We start from the raw sequence: 25,451 nt of genomic DNA, 5'->3' as shown, positions 1-25,451 counted from the left end.
CAAGTAGGTCTTATCTTTGAAAGGACCCAAGTAATCAATATGCAATCTTTCCCATGGCATAGATGGATAGTGCCAAACATGTAGATTACTCTTACTAGGACTAGAACGTTCCATAAGACAGGAAGAGCAATTGTTCGCTAGGCTTTCAATGTTTTCATCTATATTTGGCCACCAAATATAGGATCTTGCTACTGACTTCATTTTTACAATTCCCAAGTGACTCGCGTGTAACTCATTTAATATGTAGCTACGCAACTTGTTAGGAACAACAATTCTATATCCCCACATAACAATGCCATGCTCAACTGTTAGCTCGTCCTTCCTTTGGAAATAAGGTAACAATTCCCTATTCTCTCCTGACAAAAAATTTGGCCATCCGTACATCACATAGTTATGTATTTGTTTTATAATAGGATCATTTTGGGTTTCAGCTTTTACATCTTCAAAAGTTAAAGGTACTGAACTTTCAGCGATACAGTGTAAATAGGTACCTTTCCACCTTGGTTCATTGTTATTATTTACAACGTGTTTAGTGCTTAATGGTAAGCGTGATAATGCGTCTGCGTTACCATGCTTTTCTGACCTTACATACTGTACATCAAAATTGTATCCACTTAAAAATAATGCGTATCTTTGTAATCGGCTTGCTGCGAAAACAGGTAAACCCTTTTTCGGTCCAAATATGCTAATTAAAGGTTTGTGATCAGTACACAATGTGAATTTTCGGCCATACAAATATTGATGAAATTTCCTTACTCCATATACTACTGCTAAAGCTTCCTTATCTATTTGTGAATATTGACATTCTGCTGGTGATAAAGTACGAGAGTGGTATGCAATAGGTTTCTCAACGCCTTCAGGGGTTATGATACTAAGTACGCAGCCCAGCCCTGTCGAGCTTGCGTCTACTGCTAGTTTTACAGGCAACTTTGAATCATAATGCGCCAAAACTGGTGCTTTAGTCAAAACATCCTTGACATGGCTAAATGATTTGAGACATTTTTCATCAAAATCAAATGGCACGTCCTTTTTTAACAAGTTGTACAACGGACTCAAGATTGTTGACAAATTTTTGATAAACTTTCCATAATAATTCACCAAGCCAATAAAAGCTTTGACTTGAGTGACAGATTTAGGTACAGGTGCTTGATTTATAGCTTTAATTTTAGATTCAGAGGTATGCAGTCCATCTTTATCGATACTAAAACCAAGATACTCGATTTTGTCTACAAAGAACGTACATTTATCTTTCTTTGCGGTAAATCCTTTTTCACTCAGGCGTTTACAAACCTCTTGCAACCTACTTACATGAGTTTCGTTATTAGGTGCGGTGATAAGAATATCATCCATGAACACTGATATGCCTTCTAAATTATGCAAAGATTGTTCAATAACTCTTTGAAATATGCCTGGGGCTGATGAGATTCCATAAGGCATTCTACAATATGAGAAAAGACCCTTATGCGTGCTAATTGTACATAATTTTTGTGACTCACTATCTAACTTTAATTGCATATAGGCTTGACTAAGATCTATTTTAGAGAAACGTTCTCCATGCTGTAAATTTGCAAATAAATCTTCTATTCTAGGTATAGGGTACTTGTCTACTTCTAGATACTGATTTTAGAGTAACTTTAAAGTCTCCACATAGCCTAATTTTCACCGTTCTTTTTTAATACTGGTACAATGGGCGTTTCCCCATTCCGAGCTGCTTACTGGAATTAACACTTGTTCGTCAACTAAGCGTTGTAGTTCTTTTTCTACCTTACTTTTCAATGAGAATGGTATCGGTCTTGGCTTAAAATACCTAGGTCTAGCATTTTCTTTTAGATTTAGTTTTACTGGTTCGCCTGTATACTGACCTAGTTTCTCAGTGAACACTTCTGGAAATTGATTAGTTAGCTCGGACGTCATTGTCTCGAAATTAGCCTTGTTATCTATAGGTCTGTTTATAACACACAAGTTATTTTTAAACGAAATGTCAACTCCCAGTACTTTAAGCCAATCACGACCCATTAAAGGATGTGAACCTCCTCTAATCACATACAAATCTAAGCATTTATGTATTTTCTCATAGCAAACATCAACATTAACTTTGCCCACAGGTATAATAGGTTCATTAGTGTACGAACTCAAAGTTAGGTCGTTTTCTAACAATTTACAAGAACTAAAATTATTTTCATAAAAATCCCTCACTACATACTGTGACACTAGCTCCAGTATCAACTTCAAATATGGTTTCTCGACCTTGCACTAGGACTTTAATCTTAATTGGGTCAACTCTAATTCTTTTACGGTGAGTTTCATTTACTTTAAATAAATTCTGTATGTCCTCGACATAACTCTCAAGATTTTCATCACTCTGAACATAATTCTTAGAATTATTTTGAATCTGACAGTTCTGAACTATCATTTACAAAATTATGTTTCTTATAATCTTTGTTTTTCTTGTTTTGAAAATTAGACTGATAAGATATACCTTTCTTAACTTTCGAAAGCTGATTGTCTGGTAACTTACTAATTTCAGTAGATCGACATACCTTAGATATGTGATTTCTTTTACCACATTTGTGACACACAACACCAAACAATTTGCACTGCTTCCTATAGTGACCACACTGCCCACAGCACGTACACTGCACCTTGACTTCGTGCCTTGCGTTGTAGCTCGCGCTGCCACCGCTGCCGCCGACTCTCACATGTGGGTGGTGATGCGCTGCCATCCGCTGGACCCGGCTGCCGCCGTTCACTGTCAATGCCGCCGCATTCTTCTCCGCCGCTTCCACTGAGCAGAGACGATTTTCACAGCCTGGTCGAAGGTTAGGGTGGTCTCTCCCAACAGCCTCTGCTTGGTCGACTCACACCTGATGCCGCTCACCAGTCTGTCTCTGAGATAGTCGTTGAGGGATGCGCCAAACTCGCAGTATGCAGACAATTTCTTGAGGCTGGCGATGTACTCTGCGACTGATTCTCCTTCCTGTTGATTCCTTTTGCTGAATTTGTACCTTTCAGCTATGAATGATGGCTTCGGGTACAAATGGTCCTGAATTAACTTCACTAATTCATCAAACTTTTTCACTGAAGGTTTTTCCGGCGTACATAAATCTCGTAACAAACTGTACGTTTTCACACCCACGACTGTTAGTAACGTACTAACCTTTTTGTCGTCACTAATACTGTTACAGTCAACGAATAATTCAAATCGTTCAACATACGAATTCCAAGTTTCTGCACTGTTGTCGAAGTCACCAATTCCGCCAATAATTCCCGCCATTTTTACTGTTTCACTAAATAAAGACGAAATGTTCCAATTTACGACCTTGTCTTCCAACATCAAAATGTACCGATTTTGAGTCCACGTGACGCCAAACTACAGACACACTTCCTCCCACTATAATTTTCGGAGAAATTATTTACGCACAATCGAACAGGTTGCATTGCACTCGCGGGATCGCATTAATACCTCGTCGCCAATTGTTGTGTACGTGTTACGGGGAATCGGAATAAAAGACTGAATTAGTTTACATCATCGACTGTGCTCGGTTAAGGTTGGAGGGTAACAGAGAGAGAGACAAGGGCAGGACACTGGAAGTGGTAGGTGGTGTGATCTGGTGGCGTGATGAGAACAGCCAATGGCATTTATTCAAACTAATCACCCCATATGACGTCACAGCATCATAGATCATACAGTTGGTCTTTGGCTGTGGCTTTAACTTGCCAGTAACAATTTATAATATGTATAATAATTATTATTATAATTATTATTGTAATTCAATACATTACAGGTTAGATGTGTAGAGGGATACTAAATCGTTTGCGGATATAAGGTCTCAACAGTGATAAATTTTCCCCTGATGGAGTAATGTGACTGACATCATAATGATACTGCTTTAATATTTTCCTAGTGAATGGTTTTATGTTAACTTGAATTAAACTTCAAATGGGTCTTTGTTTTATAAAATCTAATTCAATGGAACTGGATTACTGTGCATTTAAAAGTTTCAATTAATTCGTCGGCTATCAACCTGATCAAATGAATTATTACCAATGGCTTTAAGAACATTTGACTTTAGAACCTTAACCTTTGTAAAAAATTTCTGTTTTACCTCGTTGTCTGTTTAAAACTTGCTATAAGACTCATAATTCAACTGTTTTGAGCAAGTGAGATGGATACATCTAATTATACCACAGCATCTTGGATTAAGACTGTTTGGTAAGAGCACTTTTGGAAATTAAAGCAAATATTGAATCTGCTCAAGGACCACCAAATCAGCTGCACTCAGTTCAGGGAGTGGATAGGAGGGTTAGAACCAAACCCAAAAGCCAATAATGTTTTAAAATATACATGTAACAGCAATCCAACTTGTTTGAAATACACCAGTTAAATGTACAAGATTGAATTTTGCATATCTAATTTATTTAAATTTAGGTTTATTCCATATTTCAACTGTGGTATGCTCTTCATTCAAACTTATCCCTCTCAAAGTTGTCTTAGTTACACCACTGAAAGATTTTGATTCTTTAAATTGGTGCAAGGATTTAAGCAAGATGACCTTCTCTTTTTGTAATCAAAATTTATATTGAAAAAAGTATAATTACACTACTACAATGTGTCAATATCATGATTATATACTATTCTTTTTTACGTGTATGCTGTAATATGTACAAGTAATTAGTTTGGATTAACTTGTACCCATAAAATAACAAAAGATTTGAACTAGAACGTGTTTAAGTTTGTCAACATGAAATAACACAAATGAATGGGTAAAAAAAGATTTTTATTCATAACATTTTATGTTATTTTTGAAGTACTGCAATAACTGATGTGCAGAATCTCGTCCGCCTGATCCTCTTATCCAGGACAGTTCCATCTCTGTTCCAAAGGACTTCTGTTCTAGTAACAACAAACCAATGAAATAAGGCTCCGTTTTAGATGCTGCTTTGGAATTTTCTACCTTCACACTCGTTTTGGATTATTTGAACACTTTGCATCTTCATCACAGGTACGTTTGGTTCCAACTCTAGCAATCTCATTTTCTGTCACAAGATCTGGATTTCTCTCAACTTCTTCTGATTTCAGAGAACCATTTTCACTAAACTTATTACAGACATCTATTTGGACTTTTTCTTCCCTCTCATTTTCACAAACCTCAGGACCTACACTTTGGCTGTCTTCTGGTTTCAGTTCCATTTTATTGTTCTCACACTTTTACTCACTGCTTGCTTTCTCTTTTCCTCACGTCTTTTCCTCCTAGAGTTAGTCCAAGTGTTTGCCAGTGCAGTGATCTCCATTCCGCACATCTCATCACTGTTTTTTCCGAACGGAATAGGTAATCTGAAAAATTCCTTAATTTCAGCAAAATGTAACTTTACTACTTAATATTTTACACAGACATTTCCCAAGGAAAATGTTTTTATGTATTAATAGCATAATTTATTTATTAATTCAGTATTACAAATATTGTGACACGTGCGGTTACGCCTTGAGTATTGGAATATTAATTAGTCTTTAAATGAAACTGGTAACTTTGGCAGCAGCTCTCTGTATACCATATCACTTTAGTAGTGCTTCAACTTGTAATACACAGTTTTGTTAATAGTATTGTGCAAACTAGAATACAAGTTTTTACTAAAAGGTTACTAAAGTGTTTTATTTACAGACAATTAATATTCCAGACATACCACGTGCCACAACAACTAATATTACAAAATATCTACTCATCATCATCATCATCATCGTCAGACGTTTCCGTTCTCACGGGTCGTCGTACACAGCCTCCTCCACTTTAGTCTATCGTTCCAGGTCTCCTCTTCATCCACCTGTATTTTCTGTAGTCCCCTTCTCTCTATGTCTTTCCACACTTGGTCCTCCCATCTTCCTCTCGGTCTTCCTCTTGGTCTTCTTCCTCCTTCCTCCTTCTCCAGTGCTATTCTAGGCATTCTATTATCTCCCATCCTCTTCACATGCCCCATCCACTGTATTCTTCTTCCTTCCATTGTCTCTTGCAGTGAAACTACCTTCAATCTTTCTCTAGTTATTTCGTTCCTTATTCTATCTCTTCTTGTAGTCTTCTCTATCCCTCTTAAAAATCTCATTTCTGCAGCTTGCAATCTGCTTAAATCATTTTTAGTCCACGTCCACGTCTCTGCTCCATATAATAAAATTGGTTGGAAATAAGATTTATACATCAATACTTTTGATTCTTTCCCAATGTTCCAACTCCACACAATCTTCTTTACCATATTGAAAAACTTTCCACTCTTCCATATTCTGTTTCCTATCTCTTCTCTTATTGTGCCCCTATCTGTTATGATACTTCCTAAATAACAGAATTCCTTCACCTTTTCAAGTCTTTTTCCTTCAACTAACACGTCTTTGTTATTTCCATCCCTTCTCTCTACTTTCATTACTTTACATTTTTGTATGTTCATCTCTAAACCATATTTCTTCGCCACTTTTGCCCATTTGTTTTAACTCTCGTTCTAACTCTTCTTCCCTATTTTCCCATATCATTATGTCATCCACATATGCTATTGTCTTAAGTTCTTCTGCTCCTCTGTTTCCTTGTACTTCTAGAATAATTTCATCCATTAATAATATTGAAAAGGAAAGGTGACAATATGCTTCCCTGCCTTACTCCTCTCTCTGTTTTAAAAGTATCTGTATATTTTTCTTCAATTCTTACCCTGTTTTTACATATGCCGTACAGGTTCTTTATTCTTTCTACTATTCCCTCACGCAATCCTCTCTTTCTCATACTCTCCCATATCCTTTCTCTCAGTACCTTATCATATGCCTTCTGTAGGTCTATAAAACGCTACCATTGTATCTTTTCCGTATTCCCACCTCTTTTCTAACACTTGTCTCATCACAAAAATAGCATCCACCGTTGACCTACCTTTCCTAAAACCACATTGCTCCTCTCTTCCTGTTTCTTCCAGTACTGGTCTAATTTTCTGCAACAGTATTTTTTCATAAATTTTTTGTGTATGGCACAACAAAGTTATTCCCCTGTAATTCTCGCATTTTTGCTTATTTGCCTTTCTTAAAAATCGGCACTATTATTCCCATTTTCCAGTCTTCTGGTATCTTCTTTTCCTTCCAAATCACTCTCATCACTCTGTACAACCATTGAATTCCCAATGGGCCCCGCCGCCTTTATCATCTCAGCCGTCAGCTCGTCTATTCCCGCAGATTTCCCCTCTTTCATCTCTTTAAACCGCTTTTTCCAATTCGCACATACTAAAATCCTCTTCATCTTCTGTCTCCTCTGTCATATCTCTTCTTTCCTCTTCATTTTCTGTTCCTTCCAGTAGTTCCTTAAAATACTCTTTCCACGTCTTCAAAACCTCTTTCTCCTCCCATTTGATTTCCCCTGAAACATCCACCACCTTAGTCAACATTTCTTTAGGTTTCGTCTTGTTCCTTATCACCCCATAAAAAATCTTCTTATTTCCTTTGAAGTTTGATTTCAGTTTTTCTTCAAAATCCTTCCATGTCCTCTCCTTTGCCTCCTTCATCATCTTTGCTGATGCCCTTGCAAGTCTCTTCCATTTATCCCTCTTTTCATTTGACCTATCCTTAAACCATTCTCGCCAAGCTCTATTTTTGTTTTTAACTGCTTCAGCAATTCTTTCATTCCACCAAGGGGTCTCTTTATCCCTTCTTTTACCTGAAGTTCGTCCACATGTTTCTTCTGCAGCTTTGACTATAGCATTCTTGAAATTTGTCCATTCCTCCTCTCCTGTTTTGACCTCCCCCTTGGGTATCGTTCCTCTAATGTTATTTACAAACTCCTCTCTAACTTTCGTATCTTTTAACTTCCATGTCTTGATTCTTGTTAGTCTTTTGCATGTATCCTTTCCAAACCTCATTCTTTGAAAATCAGCTACCACCAGCCTGTGATCTCCTCCCATACTTTCACTGGGTATAACTTTTACATCTGCCATGTATGGCTGCAGGCATTTCCTCACTAATATATAATCTATTAAACTTGGCTGTTCACCATTCCAATTGTATCTTGTGTATTTGTGGCTATCCCTTTTCTTGTTCCAGGTGTTCCCTATCACTATATCTATCAAAATATCTACTATGTTACATTAATTTTACGTGAAATATAGTCCCAATTATAGTAGGCGACATGGAGCAAAATGTATGCCAAATTAAAGAGCTCAAACAAGCTGATACTCAGAGATATATTTAAAATTTAGCAGTTATGAAAATAAATCTGTAAACCACTCAACACGTCAACAGTGATCTATGTTTGAACCATGACAATTGTAAAGTGAAGGAAAACTTGACAGTAAAGTACATGAGAACTGAAACTAAAACAGAAATAGTATATCTATAAAAACTTGAATAAGATTGTGTACTGTTATTGAACTGCAAAAGTTTTGTTACTTTCTAATCAATACTGGAGTTTATTTACTTTGTTAATTCTTTTAAGTTTTCGTTGTATTGTTTGTACTCACCTGTAACTTCACCATGAGCTGGCGCAGCACTTCCAGAGTCTGCTTCATGTCCGTGTCGAACATGTGAGAGAAGGGAAGGCTCTTGGGCTTCTGTAACGGTTGCTGTTTGACCGCAGGCAAGGTCACCGAAGGTGTCAGCGTCCACGCTATGCCCCACCTGGTGGTGCGTCCCTGACAGAACTTGTAACTGGTTACTTTTTGCACCTCTGGCTTTTTGAGTGCTGCCAAAACCTTCCCCACACTCGTCTTGTGACCCAACATCACACTGTACACTCTGTGACAAAAACATCATACTGTACACTCTTAGACAAAAACATACTGTACACTGTGACAAAAAACATCATACTATACACTATGTGACAAAAACATCATACTATACACTCTGGGACAAAAACATCACACTGTACACTCTGTGACAAAAGCATCAAACTTAGCTTTTAGCAAGTTATAATCAAAATGAAATTTCTTTTTAAAAATGAAACTAAGGGTCAATCCCACTGCTTATCAAATTCTGGCTTGCTTTGCTCGCACATTCCTGAACTTATATTCTAATACTGATCAATATATTGTTATAGTCTGCAAGTACATACACACATGCATTTGAACATAATTATTTTGTACTGATATAAAATCGTTTTAACACCAATATTATCCTCATTGTTAATACTATATTACTTCACAAAGAGGAAATGAGTGTTGATTATATTAAAATAGTGTACTGAGGAAATGAAAATCATATTTTCAACTGAACTGTAATCTTAAGATCACACAAAATATAAATCTCGTGAGATAATACTTATAAGGGTTTTAACACAGTACAGTAAATCTGTGTTAAAAATGCTGGACTGATCTTTGACGTCTAGCTGGTGATTTGATAATGGAAAGTGCCATTTTCAAATACCATAAAGCTTCTTTACTGTGAGACTAGGTATTGCTTTGAAGCCATTGTGTTGAATCGTAGAACTCGCAGGGGTGCATTTTTATTATCAATTCCAAATCATTAGACAGCTTTATATAATAAATCTTTCCACTGTTTCCACATGTCGATTGTGGAACTTTCTCCCAGATAATATCAGATTTATTGACAAACGCCATCGCTTTCGGGCTAAAGTTAAGGCCTATCTGCTGACTCGGAGAGTGGCGGTTGGTGGTTCTTGTGGTTGCACTTGGGGTAACTGTATGTAACCTGAGTGAATGGAGAATGACAGCTGATAAGGATGTTATAATTCTATTAGTTGATTATTGTATTAAAGATAGTTTTGTTAGAGTTTAATTAATATAATCAATTTTTAATTTTAAAATTTAAATTTTTATGTTGTATAGTAATTAATTATTAAACGTAATAAATTTAGTTTTACATGCCCGTTACAATATTGTAATAGGAATGGTGTTATTTTCTTTTCTTTATCTGTGTTTAGAGGTCAAGTGGAAGAGAGAACTTTTTAGTCTTAATTTCACATCTATAAATAGACATTTTTCATTTCACTTCATTACCTTAGACTCCAAATTAGACCATGAGCTGTGCTGGAGGTGTACTGTGAGAACAAGATACTCAATTATAATATGTACAGAACAATTCAATGATGCGTACCTGACTTTATCCTTCAGCTTGAGACTGTCTTGTATAATGCTTTCGACGAAGGCCACTTCACCACCAGGCGTCACTAACTCCCAGGAGGCTCCCGTCATGGCGTTGCGGGGAGGTGGTCGGGAGGGTGACCTTGCCACATTCTGTGGTTCCAGCTCCTCCTCAGAACTGAAGAACGGAGGATTACAAACACAGAAGTCGTACACAGTGTCAGCCTCCAGCACACCATCCAGCATCGTTCTTTCTGGAGTTTTCTGGACTGAAAATAAAACTAATCACTTCTAATACTATTATAAGTCATTGAATTAAAACTCTACGATGAGACTAATTTTCAAAACAGATATACAATAAGTTTATTACTAGTAAAATAATTTTATAAATAAAAATATGTGATGGAACATTTTAACCTGTTTTTTTGTTCGCTATTAAGTCCAAAGATGCAATGACGATTGATGATAATTAAGGCTAAACGTGCCAGCAGCCCCAAAATAAGGCAAATTTATTTTCCTCTTTTTTCCCTTAATTTTCAACCAATTTAATTTTGAAAACTGATTTGTAAATTAGACACTCAGAGAATTTGATGTATAGAGGCAGAAACCAAAAAGAAATTATAACACCAAAGTTATTGTACATAGCTTCTATTTAAATTTGAAAATGAGCATTTGCAGGTAGTCATTTTGTGTACAATAAATTTTTACTTTCTACAACCAGTTGAATAATTTCAATTAGAATCCTTTTTTTTTACTTCCGGAATTTATCTCTTGACCAAACATCACCACTTTAAAATTAATTTGGCACCTGACCAGGAAGGCAGATTCGAGGCCTTGAAATCTTGTGTTTCTTTTAGTTCAACAATTAACAAAGGCATGTTGTAATCCTGTTATTGTATATCAATCAAATCAACTATAGCCACTTCATGAATGGCTTTAGAGAACTTAGAACTTTCAGCCAATGGCGCAGTGTAGCTGGTACTGCGGTTATCGCAAGATAACCAGATCAAGCAACTTCGAGCAGGCCGCTGCTTGGATAGGTGACCGCTGAGTCATCCTGTCCTTGCAAGCGGCCCGCCTGCCCAGCCATTGGTGGTGGTTCGGAAGTCACCTTTAAGCCGTTGGTCCCCAGGTTAAATGTTAGAGAGGGCTTCTTAGCCCTAACTTCGCCTGGTAAAATAAGACATTCTTTACTTTACTCTACTTCAAATTACCATCGTCGATGATGAACTGTGAACAAAGAAGGTTACGCTGTCGTAGCAAGGTAGAGTATTGTTTTCAATAAATTCCAAACACACCGTTTCCAATAATTTTACCCTAAGATAAAATAAAACCTGTTCTACATTTTAAAATCGATGCAAATATTTGATTCCAAAGCAGTGTAAAGTAAGCTTACTTGTTATTCTATCACTCAGACCGTTTCTCGTTACGTTGTTTGATGCTATCAAAACACTCTCCTCGTCCACTTCTGTGCCCAACATCTGCCATTGGAAATGTTTAGCGGCTAACAACGGGTACACACAGCTTGCTCCACATCCTAACAGAAATACACAGAGCGATGTTAAACATAAATACAAACTTATTAAAGTTCTCAACAACGATGTCCAACAGAAAATATCAAATACGAGGCATATCCAGAAAGTTAGTGTACTGAGGTCTCATGGCCCGAGGAAGCAACCAACATCACCTGTTATCTTATTTGGAATGGATAAATTTCAGTTGGAGTTTATAATGAGATAAAAACTGCATATGGTGACAAAGCAATGAATCGTTTGAGTAAGCGTGACGCCGCGTCTTCACACGGCGTGAGATAGTATTGACATTTTTCATTAAACGTATTGTCGCATTGACAGTTCTCAACATATACTGACCTCGAACCGGTCTCGTTGCGGAGGGGAAGATTCAGGCTACAAGTAACATGGTACTGTAGCCAACATGTCAAAAAAAAAATCCCTCCAGCGGTAAGAGCCTTGGTTCACTTACTTTTTTATGCCTCGTAAATAATATTTCATTCATACTGTCATCAAAACAGAAATGAATTTACAATTAAGTTCTAAAAAGGATGTTAGACGTAAATTGAAACTCATTAAATTTAAATATATCTTGTATCTTGATTTCATCTATTAAACGGAAGATTAAATTTAATTAAGATTCAAAATGTCTTTATTAGTCATAAATTAACATAACGTTACAATAGACTTTGTCAAACTATTGGGCAGTAATACTTAAAAAAAATAATAATTTTAGACTAGAGACTTATTTTAAAAATACACGAACGTTGTAAAAGACATAAGAACTTACAAAACTATTAACTGGTATAAATAGAGAGTGGTTGTAGGAAATTATCTAAGAAATAATGAAAGCATTGTATGGTAAAAAAAAAAATTAAAAACACAAATTAACAAGAAACTCAAAGAACATATACAATTAAAACCCAATGAAAATTGTAACAATATAAATATTTAAAATAAATATGTAAATCAGGTGGTTAAAACTTAAAATCTAAAACTATAAAACAAAAGTTTAAAACTTTACTAGATAAAATTAAAAACTTAAGGCATTAATATCAAAGGCCAAATATTCATTCACAGAGTAAAATGCCTCTTCTTTAAGCCATTTGCTTATAACTCTTCATTAATACATTACTCACCAATATCTATTCCCTTTACAATATCTGATGTTTTACGATTGGCTGCCAGAATATCCTCGATCCACAACAAGTAATTTAAACGTAGCGGGAGAGTTGGGATTAGCCGATTCAGAGGGATCTCCACATCTAGACCAAAATCCTCCTTGAGCAAAGTTGATGTAAGGGCTCGTAACGATTCTTTGTTCTTGAAGTCAATAGAAACCTTTCCTGATATTTCCTGAAACACAAATTTAACATAGTTTTGTACAAGGTGCTTCTTTAAAAGTTAAGGGTCCAACAGGTTCTCCTTAAAATCGTCTGTCCACCTTTGTGATGATTCTTGATAGAAAGGGCATAAAGACTTGGTGGTCAAAAGGTCAAAATTAAAGCTAAAATATATTCCTACTATTTTACATTGGTCCTATGGATGGATACCCATGATTTCAACACAAAAAAATCACGCAATAAACAAATTTTTAAATGAACTAAATAGAATCATATGACATTTTTCTTTACATTCCATCAGATCCTTCAATACGCCATTGTATCACTTTATTCTTATTGTAAGAGGAGGTGGTTGAGAATCAGAACAAATCTTCTAAAACAGCTCCCTTTTGATGAGTTGATATATTTAAGTGTTTCTTTCTTATAATGCTTATTCTTTTTTGTTGCCATGTGACTGCAGACATCGTACACACGGCTTATACAATCAGAAGTGCCTTTCAAGTAACTAATCCTTTTCAGCTGTCTTTGTCAGTAAGTGAATTAGAACGCACAAGATAGTACCATTCACACCTCAATTATGAAGCAGTTGGTAATTAAAACTTACCAGTCTGTAGCAACTAAAACAACGGAAGTTAACTAAAGAACTGGTGACCATCACTGTGGAATTGTCACTTTGTGTAGTAAACCGTAGAGTGTTTCGACAAAAGTAATCATTTCATTGGATAGTGGGTAAAATGATATATCGATTAGTAGTTACAAATCGTAATTTTATATATCTTTGACACAAGTTTAAGAAAAAGGGAAAAACCATTCTACTACAATTTTCAGTCCTCTTCATTGATGTTGATTTTTTTCCAGGTTAGTAGTTTATTTGTTGGAGCTCTTGTTGAAAATAAATGTTATTATTTGAATTTATTATGTAGAAATGATGTACTTTGTACACTTCTTTCATTGTTTAAATATGGGAATAAAGGTTCTCATAACACAGTAAAACGGCCCTAACAATGTTTGGATACTTTACATTATAATTCTCAATGCTTTAACCATTTGATTGTTTGGCTTTGCAAATCTACTTACTCTGATGGCTACAAACGAGAAACATTAGTTTTGTCTCCTACACTGGCTTTGATAGTACTCGAAGAGAGAGCAAAGGTCTCAATCTTCAAATGGGTACGCTATAACACAGTGAGAGTTTAAATCTGTTGTCCATTTGTGTCTGAAGAGACGAAAATGCTTCACTAAGCCAAATGTCTACTCCAAAGATTTCCCAACGAGGCCGAAGTGAGTGGCACAATGGTGATACCCACTATGCTTTAGCAGCCATGATAAGTGGCAGGCGGCATGGCTTTTAAAAGCAACAATCCGTTTTAACTCTGAGGAGCTGCTCAACTCAGATTATGGATAAAACCCTCTCTATTTATCAAGAGAACCACTCGAGCATGACCAGACAAGAAAGGTTCTTCCTTCCCCAGGTGGCATGAACCACAAATGTTGGAGTAGCATGTTCTGACAAAGTGAACCCGCTGATCTGCTTGTGTAACTCCAAAATTGTCATATTTCTCAGACAGTAGACAACATCTCTTTGTCAATTTTTGTCCAACATTCATTTGACACAGATGCTACTGCCTCAAGTAGTAGGTTGAGAAAGTTTCTAGCTGGCGAGCTCATGGAATTTTTGATAGAATTCTAAGCGTACTCAGTTGAAGATTGAGAGCTTTGCTCTTTCTTCAAGTACCATCCCAGTCAGAGCAGAAGATTAAACTTTACAACTGAAACGTTCCTGGCTAAGACACAACTGGTATATATTTTCATGGAAGTGAAAATCATCCATCGAGATAGTACCTGACATAGTCTAAACAATATTTTTCAGCTAAACATCAAATACATGTAATAGCAGGAACCTTTTGTGTTATATTATCTTGCAACTGAAAATAAATATAAGTCTCTCCACCACCATAATAAATTTTGAGTATCCTGAGTAGCAAAACCCATTATATCTAACTAATAATGGGTTCCAATCCTCCGTCGAATATCAGTAATTTGTGGTGCATATAAAATCTACATGTTTCGGTACAACAGTGCCATCACAGGGGTTGCAGGTAATAAATTACAACATGAATTAAACTTGTTCCTAAATAAGGGCACTCAAGTTTTAATCTCGGAAGGTCTAAATCGACAGAAAATGTTGATCTTCACCTGATTTCAGTATTATTGTTAATTTGCGCATCCAAAGATGGTGCAACTGTTGACGTCATCAGAAACTAATACGAGGTTGACTCAAGGTCACAACAAGTTCACGTAACGCCCTGCGCATCTGTACAATATTGCTCCGTGTGAGAAAAGTAGGTCCACTTTTAATGTTCTACAACTCTGTTATTTTTCATATCCACCCCTTAAAACCTGATATTGTTTTGTTCATGAGGATGATAGGAACAGGTTGATAATACGAAACTCGTACCGTAAACTGGAGCTACTTTGCCCCTGAGAGTGTTACTTTGCTCCATTCCTGAAAAAAGTTTGGTGCAAGGTCATTAAAACATAACCATTTAGTTCCAGGTTTCACCAATGGGTAGCACCTCTGCGTAGATTTAGGAATTGTTTCCTGGTCTTTGGCGATTTGTTTTCACTATAAGCTGCTTTGAAGCTGTGTCAACCTTCAAAAATGTTTATTCAATGTAACTCTAAATATAAGCAAACTTATATTCTATAGCTTTATACATAATGATAAATTAATCTATGTAACTGTTTTGCACATTAAAATTAGTTTAACTGTATTTGAATATAAAAACAAATTTTTAGTTAGATTTTACTCAGAAGTGGGGAGTTACTTTGCTCCAGTCGAACCATATATTTACAACCATGTAAATATTTTCTAGGTCACATAACTTACCTACAGCCTGGGTATTATACGCCCATACACCTTTTCTAGGTACTACAGACTATAAAATTCTATAGGATGTGTTAAACAACAACTGGATACATCTTCTTTGAAGTTTTTGATTTTACCAGTAAAAATTCATTTTTAGATACTATAATCAATCTTGTTCAGAAAACAGTTATCTATAAAACTATGGTGATTTACTTTTCTCCACTTCCATTTTAGTCACCTTCAATGTGTGGTGAAGTGATAAATAAGTGTAGTATGTGTTCTCTAAAGTTTTTTGACAGCACTGCAATGAACAATAATTCAGAAATTGTTTTGTTTTTAGTGTGTCATGGAGTTTTGAACGGGGGTTTCTTTGTGTGATAGATGTGGTAGCTATTGTATTGTCCACTAGCTGAGGATACACTATTATTTTGTTGTTTTGTTTTACACAAAATTCCCAGAGCAGCCAAGAAGTTGTATCTTCTTACATATCCTCATTGCATATTTTGTAAGTTTTCTAATATTTTTATTTCTTTATTATTTTATTTTTATTGTAAGAAATTTTATTATTTCAATTCACTGTTTTGTCTGATTGGCCTCCGGGTAGGCTATTTTTCTAATGTCATATTAAGTTATGGAATGGTTATTCTAATGTCATGGTTAAGGAATTTTAGATAGGGTGGAAAGGGGCAGTTACATGACCTGAGCAAGAATTTAGGTAGTAACTTATCTCAAGGATGTTTTCCTTTTTTTTGCCGCTATTGCATGGTGGCGCTGATGCCCGCACTGATGGCCAGGGCTTTTTCTTGTAATTCATGTTATTATTTAGGCTTTCCTCCCTTTTATATCTATTATTTTATATGCATTTCCGTACCAGTAAGATTAAAGGCCGGGGCGGCAAATCACGAATTTGACGTTACCAACGTATTCTGCTCACCCTCCTGAACAAAAAATATATATAGTACTAGGGGGTGCAAATGACAAATAACATGATTTTAGGGGGTATATTGATAAGTGGTTAAGTTCCTAATGTTTTAATGTTCAGTTTGTGTGCTGTGTCTGGATAATCTGTTTACTTGAATATTATCTGCGGCCGGGACTGATAGCATATCTGTTATCTGAGTTCTCCGGGGCATGGGTCAGTTCTACACAAGATATCGTGTTCAGTAGGTCGGATTGAGTAAGTGCGTTTACAATGATGAATCAACCATCCACTAGTTCAACCAACCCTAGTGAATTGTGTGTGTCGGAGTATTTCGTAGGGCACGTAAAGAGTTTACGTTTTAACCAAAACGAAATTATCTCTTTTTTAATTGAACATGGAATTTTTTTAAATGAGTGTATGTGTTCGTCGTGCGGTCGAGTGGTGTTTTTAAACCGGGAGACTTTGTCGTTTCGTTGTGATAGACCACTTTTTTGTTGCTGCTGCTCAGCTATATCCGCCAACACACTAATGGTAAGTGTTCTCTGTTAATATCCATCTATATATTTGAGTTTTCATGATTTATTTAGTTTTTTAACTTTACATAATTGCCTTTGCATAACATTTCTATTTATATTTTTGATCAGCCCCTCTAGAATTTTATATTTTACTGATAGGTACTATCTCGAGGGATGTTTTTCTTTTATTGACACCTTTGGTGCTGCCGAAGCCCGCGCTGATGGCCGGAGGCACTCGTAATTAATTTTTTTCTCGAAATTAAGAAAAAACATTATTAATTTTGATCAAAATTCTGCTCATTTCTGTATTATTTTTCATTTACGTTTGCAAAGATGGCGGCGCAACCGATGACGCCATCACGAGGTTCAATCATTGGCCACAAAAGGTCACGTGACGCTAGACGTGGATGTAGAACATGGAGATATTACTGAAAAGTTATTTAATTTTTTATTTTCTAGAACTTCGTTATTTCTCCTTTCCACCCCATCAAACCTTATACTTTTTTTTTCTATAGGACGATTCCAATAAGTTAATAACGCAAAACTTGTATTTTTCCGCCCCGGCCGTTAATATGATAATTACCTGCATTTCTTTAAATGAAAACACAACATACTCAAAAGTGGAACAAAGAGCCCTAGTTTACGTAATTTTACCATTTCAGCCATAATTTGACATTTATCCTAATATATTATACCCAGCATTAGCTTCATGAACAAAATAACATTCTCAACCTCATATTTTTAAGCATCTCCACTAAAAAAATAAGCAACTAATGTAAAGTGGGACTTGGAAATATTAACAAAATGAATTACCTAACCTCCTACTGAGTTGTTGTTACCTGTTTGGCATATTTTCTGAATTCTGGATACTTTATTGCAAGAGCTTTGAAGTCAGGAGGTTTTCTATACACGTTTCTGGGATGCATAAATTTGTTTAGAGACATTTTTTAGAAAACAAATTACGTTCAACATGAAATGAAAATTCTGATTTTAATCTAACCTAAGTTCTCTTGATCTAAGACCTCGATGTCAACACAAATTGAAACTAATATTAGGGAAGTAAACATTCAGATTAAGAGAGAACTATTAAATCTGTAATCTATGTTACTGAACTGGTAATCCACCATAATATATCACTTCTTATTAGCACTAAGTAGCCACTTGACTAGACAAAAGTCATCAATTTTTTAACCTCAAAATAATTATTTACGAACGTCACGTCAGACGTCGCATTGCGCCGACCAGACGATACAACAAATTCTTTTTTTTTCAGTTTATCTATAAAAAGAGGGCTTTATGACGCCATGAAACCCTGAGATGCACTGCCATGTAATTTCAGTGACAAGTGATTCTGTGATTCTCTGACAATAACTTTCTTGAATTTTTGTAATATAAATTAATACGCATTTTACATCAGAAAATTAAATGTGGAGATACTTCACCGCTAATAATTATATCTCTGTTCTCAGTAATATATACACACATAAATTATCTAGTAAGACTTCTAACGTAATATTTCTTTTATCCCTCGTCAAATAATTGCTATAATAAGGACAATAATAGGCTATAAGCCTATAGGCTATAATTGCTATAAAGCTTTAATAGGCTTTTTATATCCTATTAAAAGGATAGGTAATTTGTGTGTACGAAATTTTCTATTTATAAATAGAAGTACAAATTGAAAAAAACCTCTCTAAGAAGTGAAACTACACTTATATTCGTTTATAATGTTAAAATTGTATCATTTAATTATTTTACAATTAATTAGAATCAACAATACTTTTATTATTAAAGAGAACTTCCGTATTAAAACATAAACGGTACATTAAATTCTTCATTTCAAGATTGAACCCCATAATATAATAATAAGTACCCTTTATCGCAAAGACAACATTTATCAAAGAAGATAAAAAAAATTGACCCCCTTTACGATCTATTTATTTATTTATTTATTATTAACGGCAAGCAGCCAATTTACATACAGTATGCAATAAGATGGCAGTACAATGTATACAGTGCAGTAAAGAGTACAACTAGTATAAAATAATACAGAGCTAGCAATGGCAGAACACAACACAATATAACAATATAACAATGATCGATTCCAAGTCCCAATAACTGTCAATCACAACAAGAAAGTTTAGTTATACACTAATATCATATAAAAATCAACAATATATTATGAAATAGACCAACGTACAATAGAATTAACAACAATGTATAAAATAGAATAGTATAACAACAACAAGTACACGTAAATAACAACAACCAAAATAATATAAATACACCAATGATGCAAAAAGTCGAAATTAAATTTAAATGTACCTTACAGTAGAGCAGAAACATAATAATAAATACAAAATAGCAAAAGCTAAAAAATGAAACAGTCTTAAAGTTACAGGGGATTTTAAGTGTGTTGAGATAAAACATAAGTGGCCCGCTTTCTGATTTGATGTAGGCCATCAGCGAAAAAATCGCACTCTGATGCAACACGATTCCCCAGGCGAACAAATCTTGCCAGTGGACTGTTGAAGTCGTAGTTCGTGGAGTGGTACTTGCGGCTGAAAAGCCCACTGTTGAGCATTTTAATAACTGTCCTCTCCGGTCTCATGGCCACTATTGGGACCCACTTCTATCTTCATTAACTCTCTGAAAGTTTACTAATGAAAATATATCAGGCCTGATGGCCACTCCTGGGGGTCCTTAGCTGTGCACAGTCCGCTCTGCTACCATCTTTCCTAATTTACGCTACCTAAGCTCTAAGCTGTAAGCCTGTTTTAGAGGAATTCTAGCAATGTAATAATGGCCTTGGTTTATTAAAAGATTAAAGACCATATGTGTACTAACATTTAATAGTTATCTATGACCTAATAAATTGAAGAACAATAAAATGTACATACTATTTAATAATCCATACTTCATAAATGAAATATTGATTGAAGAAAATAACAAAAAAGTTACTATCAGAAAACCATTCTTATTTTTTCATAACAAATTTAATCTTTAGAGTTCTTTTCAGTATGGTACTTCTCAAAACATGTATTCACACAGAGACCTGGCTCATTTAAATAGGTTTTGCGATAATATTTGCTCCCTTTTCGGGTTCTTCCTGCTGTAAGGTAACTGCAAACAGTGCAATGCAATAAAACTTCCAGTACTTCACTATAGTCCTTCTCTTCGACAATATTTCGCAATTCATTGTCATTACAAATTTCATTTCAAAGTCTTTGACCTACATTAGATGAAACATCAACTGATGATCTGATACACTAGTACCATCATACTCTTACAATACGTCTCTTATATCATTAAATTTATCTAAGTAATTAAATATATTACTCGTGTTAAGTATTAATCAACTACATTAAAAATACACACTTAATAAATAAAACCATAACGAACTTAGTACTAAACTAAATCAAATATAACTTGATTAACAAACAAAACTACTACGCCCAACTTATTCAGCGCAACACACATATGATAGGCTATTTGTTTACATTATGTACACGCGAAATTTCGGCCTTGCAGTACTACCTAAGAAAATGAACCTTCCTATAATATAGCTCTTACATACAAAGTCTCAGCACTATAATACATAATAGTATAATTAAATGTCAACTACAAAAAGATACATTTGGTCAACTAAGGTGCCCATCAAGCCTATAGAAAAAGACATAAGTGGGCACCAGAGGTGTCAATAAGATCGGAGAGGACATTTTGATTAGTACACTTATATAGCTAACTGCGCGGTTGTCGAGGGCACCAGCGATGACTATCAGAGATGAGAAGACATTATAATTGTTAGCAAACTAAATAGTTCACTGAGAAATGACAATGGACCCCAATGGTACCAAAATTTAAAATAACGAAAGGTATGAATATATTTGCTTATTACATAGTGTATTTAAAAATCAACTGTAACATTCTAAATAGTGACCAAAGGTTGTGTCGCAGAAAACGCATGGATAATTGCAGTAGAATAAAAACATTAACTTTATACTTTCCGCTGAAAATTTGTTAAATAACTATAAATAATTGTTAAATATACCATGAAAATATGTTCTGCGACTTATATTTCTGTTTAATTATCCTTATAATTAATATCCCTTAAGTGTATAATCTTTTGTTAATATTACAAGTAAAATAATTATTTTATAATTTGAGAATTGTATTATTTTTGAACTATCTCATCGTGTGTTTATACAGTAGTAAAAGCGCCATCATTACATTATGTAATATAATATTGTACGTCATCTTAGTATCTTCATTTGAAGTTAAATTAGTAAATAATTTAGAATTGCCTTAAAAAATACAATAAAATAGTAAAGAGATTTTATATAAAATACTCTTTAATGTATTCTTTTTTATACTATTGAGTATTTAACCTTAAATTTTATATATATATTTTTTAACGTGCTATACATATCGTTTTAAAATCATTATAAAATAACCAAATTAATACCTATTTTAATTTTAGGAATAATAATTAAAGAATTAAATAGGTACTCATAATTAAAAACACTTCTCAAACTAAAAAATATAATACTAAACAAGTTTGGTATGAAATATTTTAAGCGCAGTGTTGCTAGTAACTCTTGGCCGAATGACTATAAAAGCTGCAAAATCTTACGCCCCCGGGTGGGCTCGAACCACCAACCTTTCGGTTAACAGCCGAACGCGCTAGCCGATTGCGCCACGGAGGCTTCTGAGAGTACCGTTGAAATACTGCTATGTCTTGTAAATGTATTGTATCCACATATATCACTCACACACAAAAACACACGCACGCGCGTGGAGTTTTAATGTATATAAATAATCTTATAGCTGGGTAAGTAATCAGTGTCCTTTTTCTGTTAGAGATTAATATATCAATGTATAGTGCATGGCCAGTTAAATATATATATATATAAGTAGATATGAATGTGAGGGTTCTAGCTCACTTTTGGGACAGTCAGAAAATCAACGTAAAATACTGTTTAAAGGACAATAAACTAATCTGTAACTCACGAATGAAAAATTAACCGAATCTATAGCTGTTTTTACTGTTCATTGTAGGCTTCTAATTTCTTAAGCTGTTTTAATGAAAAAATCCAGAAATCTTCGAAATCTTTATTCCACGAAGTTAATTGTAACACAGTCTTTATCTTTAATAGTCTTCTTTCCAGTAACAACCCAAGTGTAATTTTTCATTTTTGTTCAATTCTTTAATCTTTTTTTTTCATCCAAAACAGTCAAAAATCTGTTTGGCAAGTGTACTTTACAATCTTCCAACTCGGCAATTATTGTAAACCCGAATTTATCTTTCATTTTCTCCAAATTCACAATTTTGTGTTTCTGATTTTCTTCTAATTCTATTAATTTCTTATATTCTTTGAATGTTAAATCACCAACCTTATTCAACTCTTGTAACAGTGCCCATTTACATAGAAAAAAATTAATACTTCTACACTTTTTAAGGTGAAAAATCAACACTATACTTCCAAAATACACAAAAAACCGGGGTTTTTGACCCTAAAAACGTGTTTTTAGGGTCAAAACCACAGCTCTTAAGGTGCATGATATACTAGAGTTTTTTTTGAAAAATCCTGAAAATCTACTGAATTTCTCTAATTATTGCGAATTTTTAGCTTTAAAGTTGATAATGTGAAACGATATTTCTCGAAAAATCACTACAAAATTGAAAATTTAAAAAATCTCTAAATAAAAAATTTTTTCTATATAAATAGAAGAATCAAAGGCTGTTTAACCATAAATTGTGCTGATTTGTATCAAATTTTAGTAAAAATCTGTACTTTTCAAAGTGTTAGTTAAACAAATTTTTTCTTCTTTAAATAGAAGAATCAAAGGCTGTTCAACCATAAATTGTGCTGATTTTTTATCAAATTTTGATAAAAATCCTTAGAAATTCTACTGAATTATTGCTATTTTTCAGCTTAATAAAAAGATATTTTACTAAAAAGTAAAACTTGGCAGATTCAAATTTTCCCTATTTACATGAGAGGAAAAAGATATCCTGCCCGTACTGCAAAAAGATGTTTTCGAACATCATTTTACCCGACATTATAAGTCGAAAAATCATTTGAAGAACAAAGAAATTTATAATAAAGAACTAAATTAATTTGAGGACTTGGGCTAAAGAGAATCAAAATCGATGGTCACGAGAAGATGTACAATATAGAAAAATTGCGTGAACTAAAGAAAAATTTTAAGGAAAGTAAAAAAGATCTCAATCTATTTAAAGATGAAAAAATTCAATCAATCGCTGAGAAATTGTCCATTGAAACAAACGATAAAAACTAAGTCTGAAATGATCGAAGAAATTGACAAAACTCTTAATGAGAAACCTGAAAATATCATTGATGTAGAAGTTTTATCCTCAATACATGGTCTATTTAAGCAATACATTTTAACATTTTAACAAATTTGAACGACAATTTCATGTCAATTTACAAATATCTTTCTATTTTGCGCCCAGAAATTAAAAAGTTTAATCGAAAAATTTCAAGAAACTGTGAAAAATAGTAAAGGATATCTCTCTTTAGAATGCGAAATACGAACGAACTTTAGTGAACGGTGAAACACAAACTTGTCCAATGTACTTTACTATAAAAGCAGACGAGATCTTTGATGTAAACGACTTTATTACTAAGCAATTTAATAAATTAACACATCGAGAACAGACAAATCATCCAAATAAGGGTTCTGGATGGACATTTAAAAGCTGCAAACAACTAGTTTTGAGCCTTAATAAACACGAAATAATGAACGCAGGATCATATATCGATTTGCCAAAGAAAATCAAAGATAAGAAAGCTTGTGTAAATATCAAAAATAAAGATGATTTCTGTTTTGTTTTATTCTATCCGATGCGCTATTGAAAAACCTGAAAAGAATGCTGACAGAGCAAAGCAATACGAGAAATTTGTAAATGACGAGATATTTTCAGGTTTCGAGTATCCAATGTCCTTAAAAGATATACAATTATTTGAAAAACGAAGCAGTAAAGCAAAGTATAATTATCCGAAAATGTCTGTAAATGTCTATAGTTTTTGATGAAAAAACTCAATATTGTTCCGTTACAAATTTCAGAAATTTATGATGCCGAGTTAGAAAATCGATTTATTGTAGGGTCTAATGTTAAACAAGATGACAAATCTCATTATGTTTTGATAACAGATTTAAATAAGCTCGTTTTCTCTCAGTTATCTAAGTGTAAAAATAAAAAATTTCTATGCAGAAGATGTTTAAGCCATTTCTACAAATCTGGAGATTTAACAGACCATTTAGAAATTTGTAAAAATCACGAAGTTTGTAAGCCAATTATGCCGTTTCCAGGTCAAACAACATCATTTACTAATTATCAAAAGAAATTTTCTCATCCTTACGTTATTTATATGGATTTTGAAAGCATATTAGAGAAGATTCCCACATGCAAAAACAATCCGCAAAAATTCGACTACAACCAAGATTCAGAAGCATATTCCTTATGGTTTTTACTCTATATTTAGTGTCAAATGTGACAAATCGCATGTACAAACCGATATGTTATCGAGCCAAAAAATGAAGAAGAATTTGCCGAATGTTCCAAAACAATTGTTTGAAGAGCTCAATAAATTATCGAAATACATAGCTAAAAAATATAATTCTAAGAACCAAAAACCCATGAAATTAACTGAAGAAGAAGAAATTTTCGTATCAAAATTCCAGTCTTTGTCATATTTGTGAATGTGAGGGTTTTGATAATCAAACAAGAAAAAAAGTACGAGATCATTGTCATTTAACAGGTAAATTTCGAGGTTGCTGCTCATTTATCTTGTAACTTGAATCTCAAATTTTCCTCAAAATATTCCCGTTTTCTGCCACAATATGTCAAATTACGATGCTCATTTGTACATAAAAGAATTGGCTAAACAGTATGGTAATGTTGATTTGATCGCAAACACAGATGAGAAATATATAAATTATTCAGTAAATTCAGGATATGGGTATGAGTTTTGAAGATGATAAACCAAGAAAGTTCATCAAGTTTTCTTTCGTAGATACGTTCAGATTTATGGCATCGTCTATAGAAAAGTTAGCTAAAAACCTCAAAAAAGATGATTTCAAACATACAAATCATTTTATAACAAGATGGTCTGAACGCAATTCTAGATAGACAACCAAATGACGAAGAAGAAATCTTTAAAATTCTATCTGGAAAAGGCATATTTCCTTACGAATTTATCGACAGTATTGAAA

At 34.2% G+C, this 25,451-nt stretch overlaps 1 protein-coding gene and 1 non-coding gene across 2 annotated transcripts; both read right to left on the bottom strand.

The window, feature by feature from the left end:
- Positions 1-4,957: 4,957 nt before the first annotated feature.
- LOC124371885 (RNA N6-adenosine-methyltransferase METTL16-like) lies at positions 4,958-18,432 on the bottom strand. The gene is made up of 6 exons (XM_046830253.1): positions 18,050-18,432; positions 12,701-12,917; positions 11,447-11,587; positions 10,064-10,319; positions 8,473-8,746; positions 4,958-5,335 (listed from the first exon to the last, which is right to left on the bottom strand). Exons 1-6 carry the CDS (start codon positions 18,152-18,154, stop codon positions 5,306-5,308), a joined length of 1,023 nt encoding a protein of 340 aa, XP_046686209.1. The 5' UTR covers positions 18,155-18,432; the 3' UTR covers positions 4,958-5,305.
- A 3,410-nt stretch (positions 18,433-21,842) lies between these two features.
- Trnan-guu lies at positions 21,843-21,916 on the bottom strand. Its single transcript has one exon. It is a non-coding gene; the product is annotated as a tRNA-Asn (tRNA).
- Between the last annotated feature and the right edge of the window lie 3,535 nt (positions 21,917-25,451).

This window comes from Homalodisca vitripennis, unplaced genomic scaffold (genome assembly GCF_021130785.1).
Source record: "Homalodisca vitripennis isolate AUS2020 unplaced genomic scaffold, UT_GWSS_2.1 ScUCBcl_2155;HRSCAF=6629, whole genome shotgun sequence".
NCBI lineage: Eukaryota > Metazoa > Arthropoda > Insecta > Hemiptera > Cicadellidae > Homalodisca > Homalodisca vitripennis.
Note: the sequence above shows the minus strand (reverse complement) of the source record. Positions and strands in the feature narration are given on the sequence as shown.

Coding starts and splice junctions, on each gene's coding strand:
- LOC124371885 (XM_046830253.1), bottom strand. CDS start 18,154: ATGTCTCTAAACAAATTTATGCATCCCAGAAACGTGTATAGAAAACCT. Junction 12,918..18,049: donor TCAGAAAATATGCCAAACAG/GTAACAACAACT, acceptor TTTGTGTTTCAG/GAAATATCAGGAAAGGTTTC. Junction 5,336..8,472: donor AGCTCATGGTGAAGTTACAG/GTGAGTACAAAC, acceptor GGAATTTTTCAG/ATTACCTATTCCGTTCGGAA.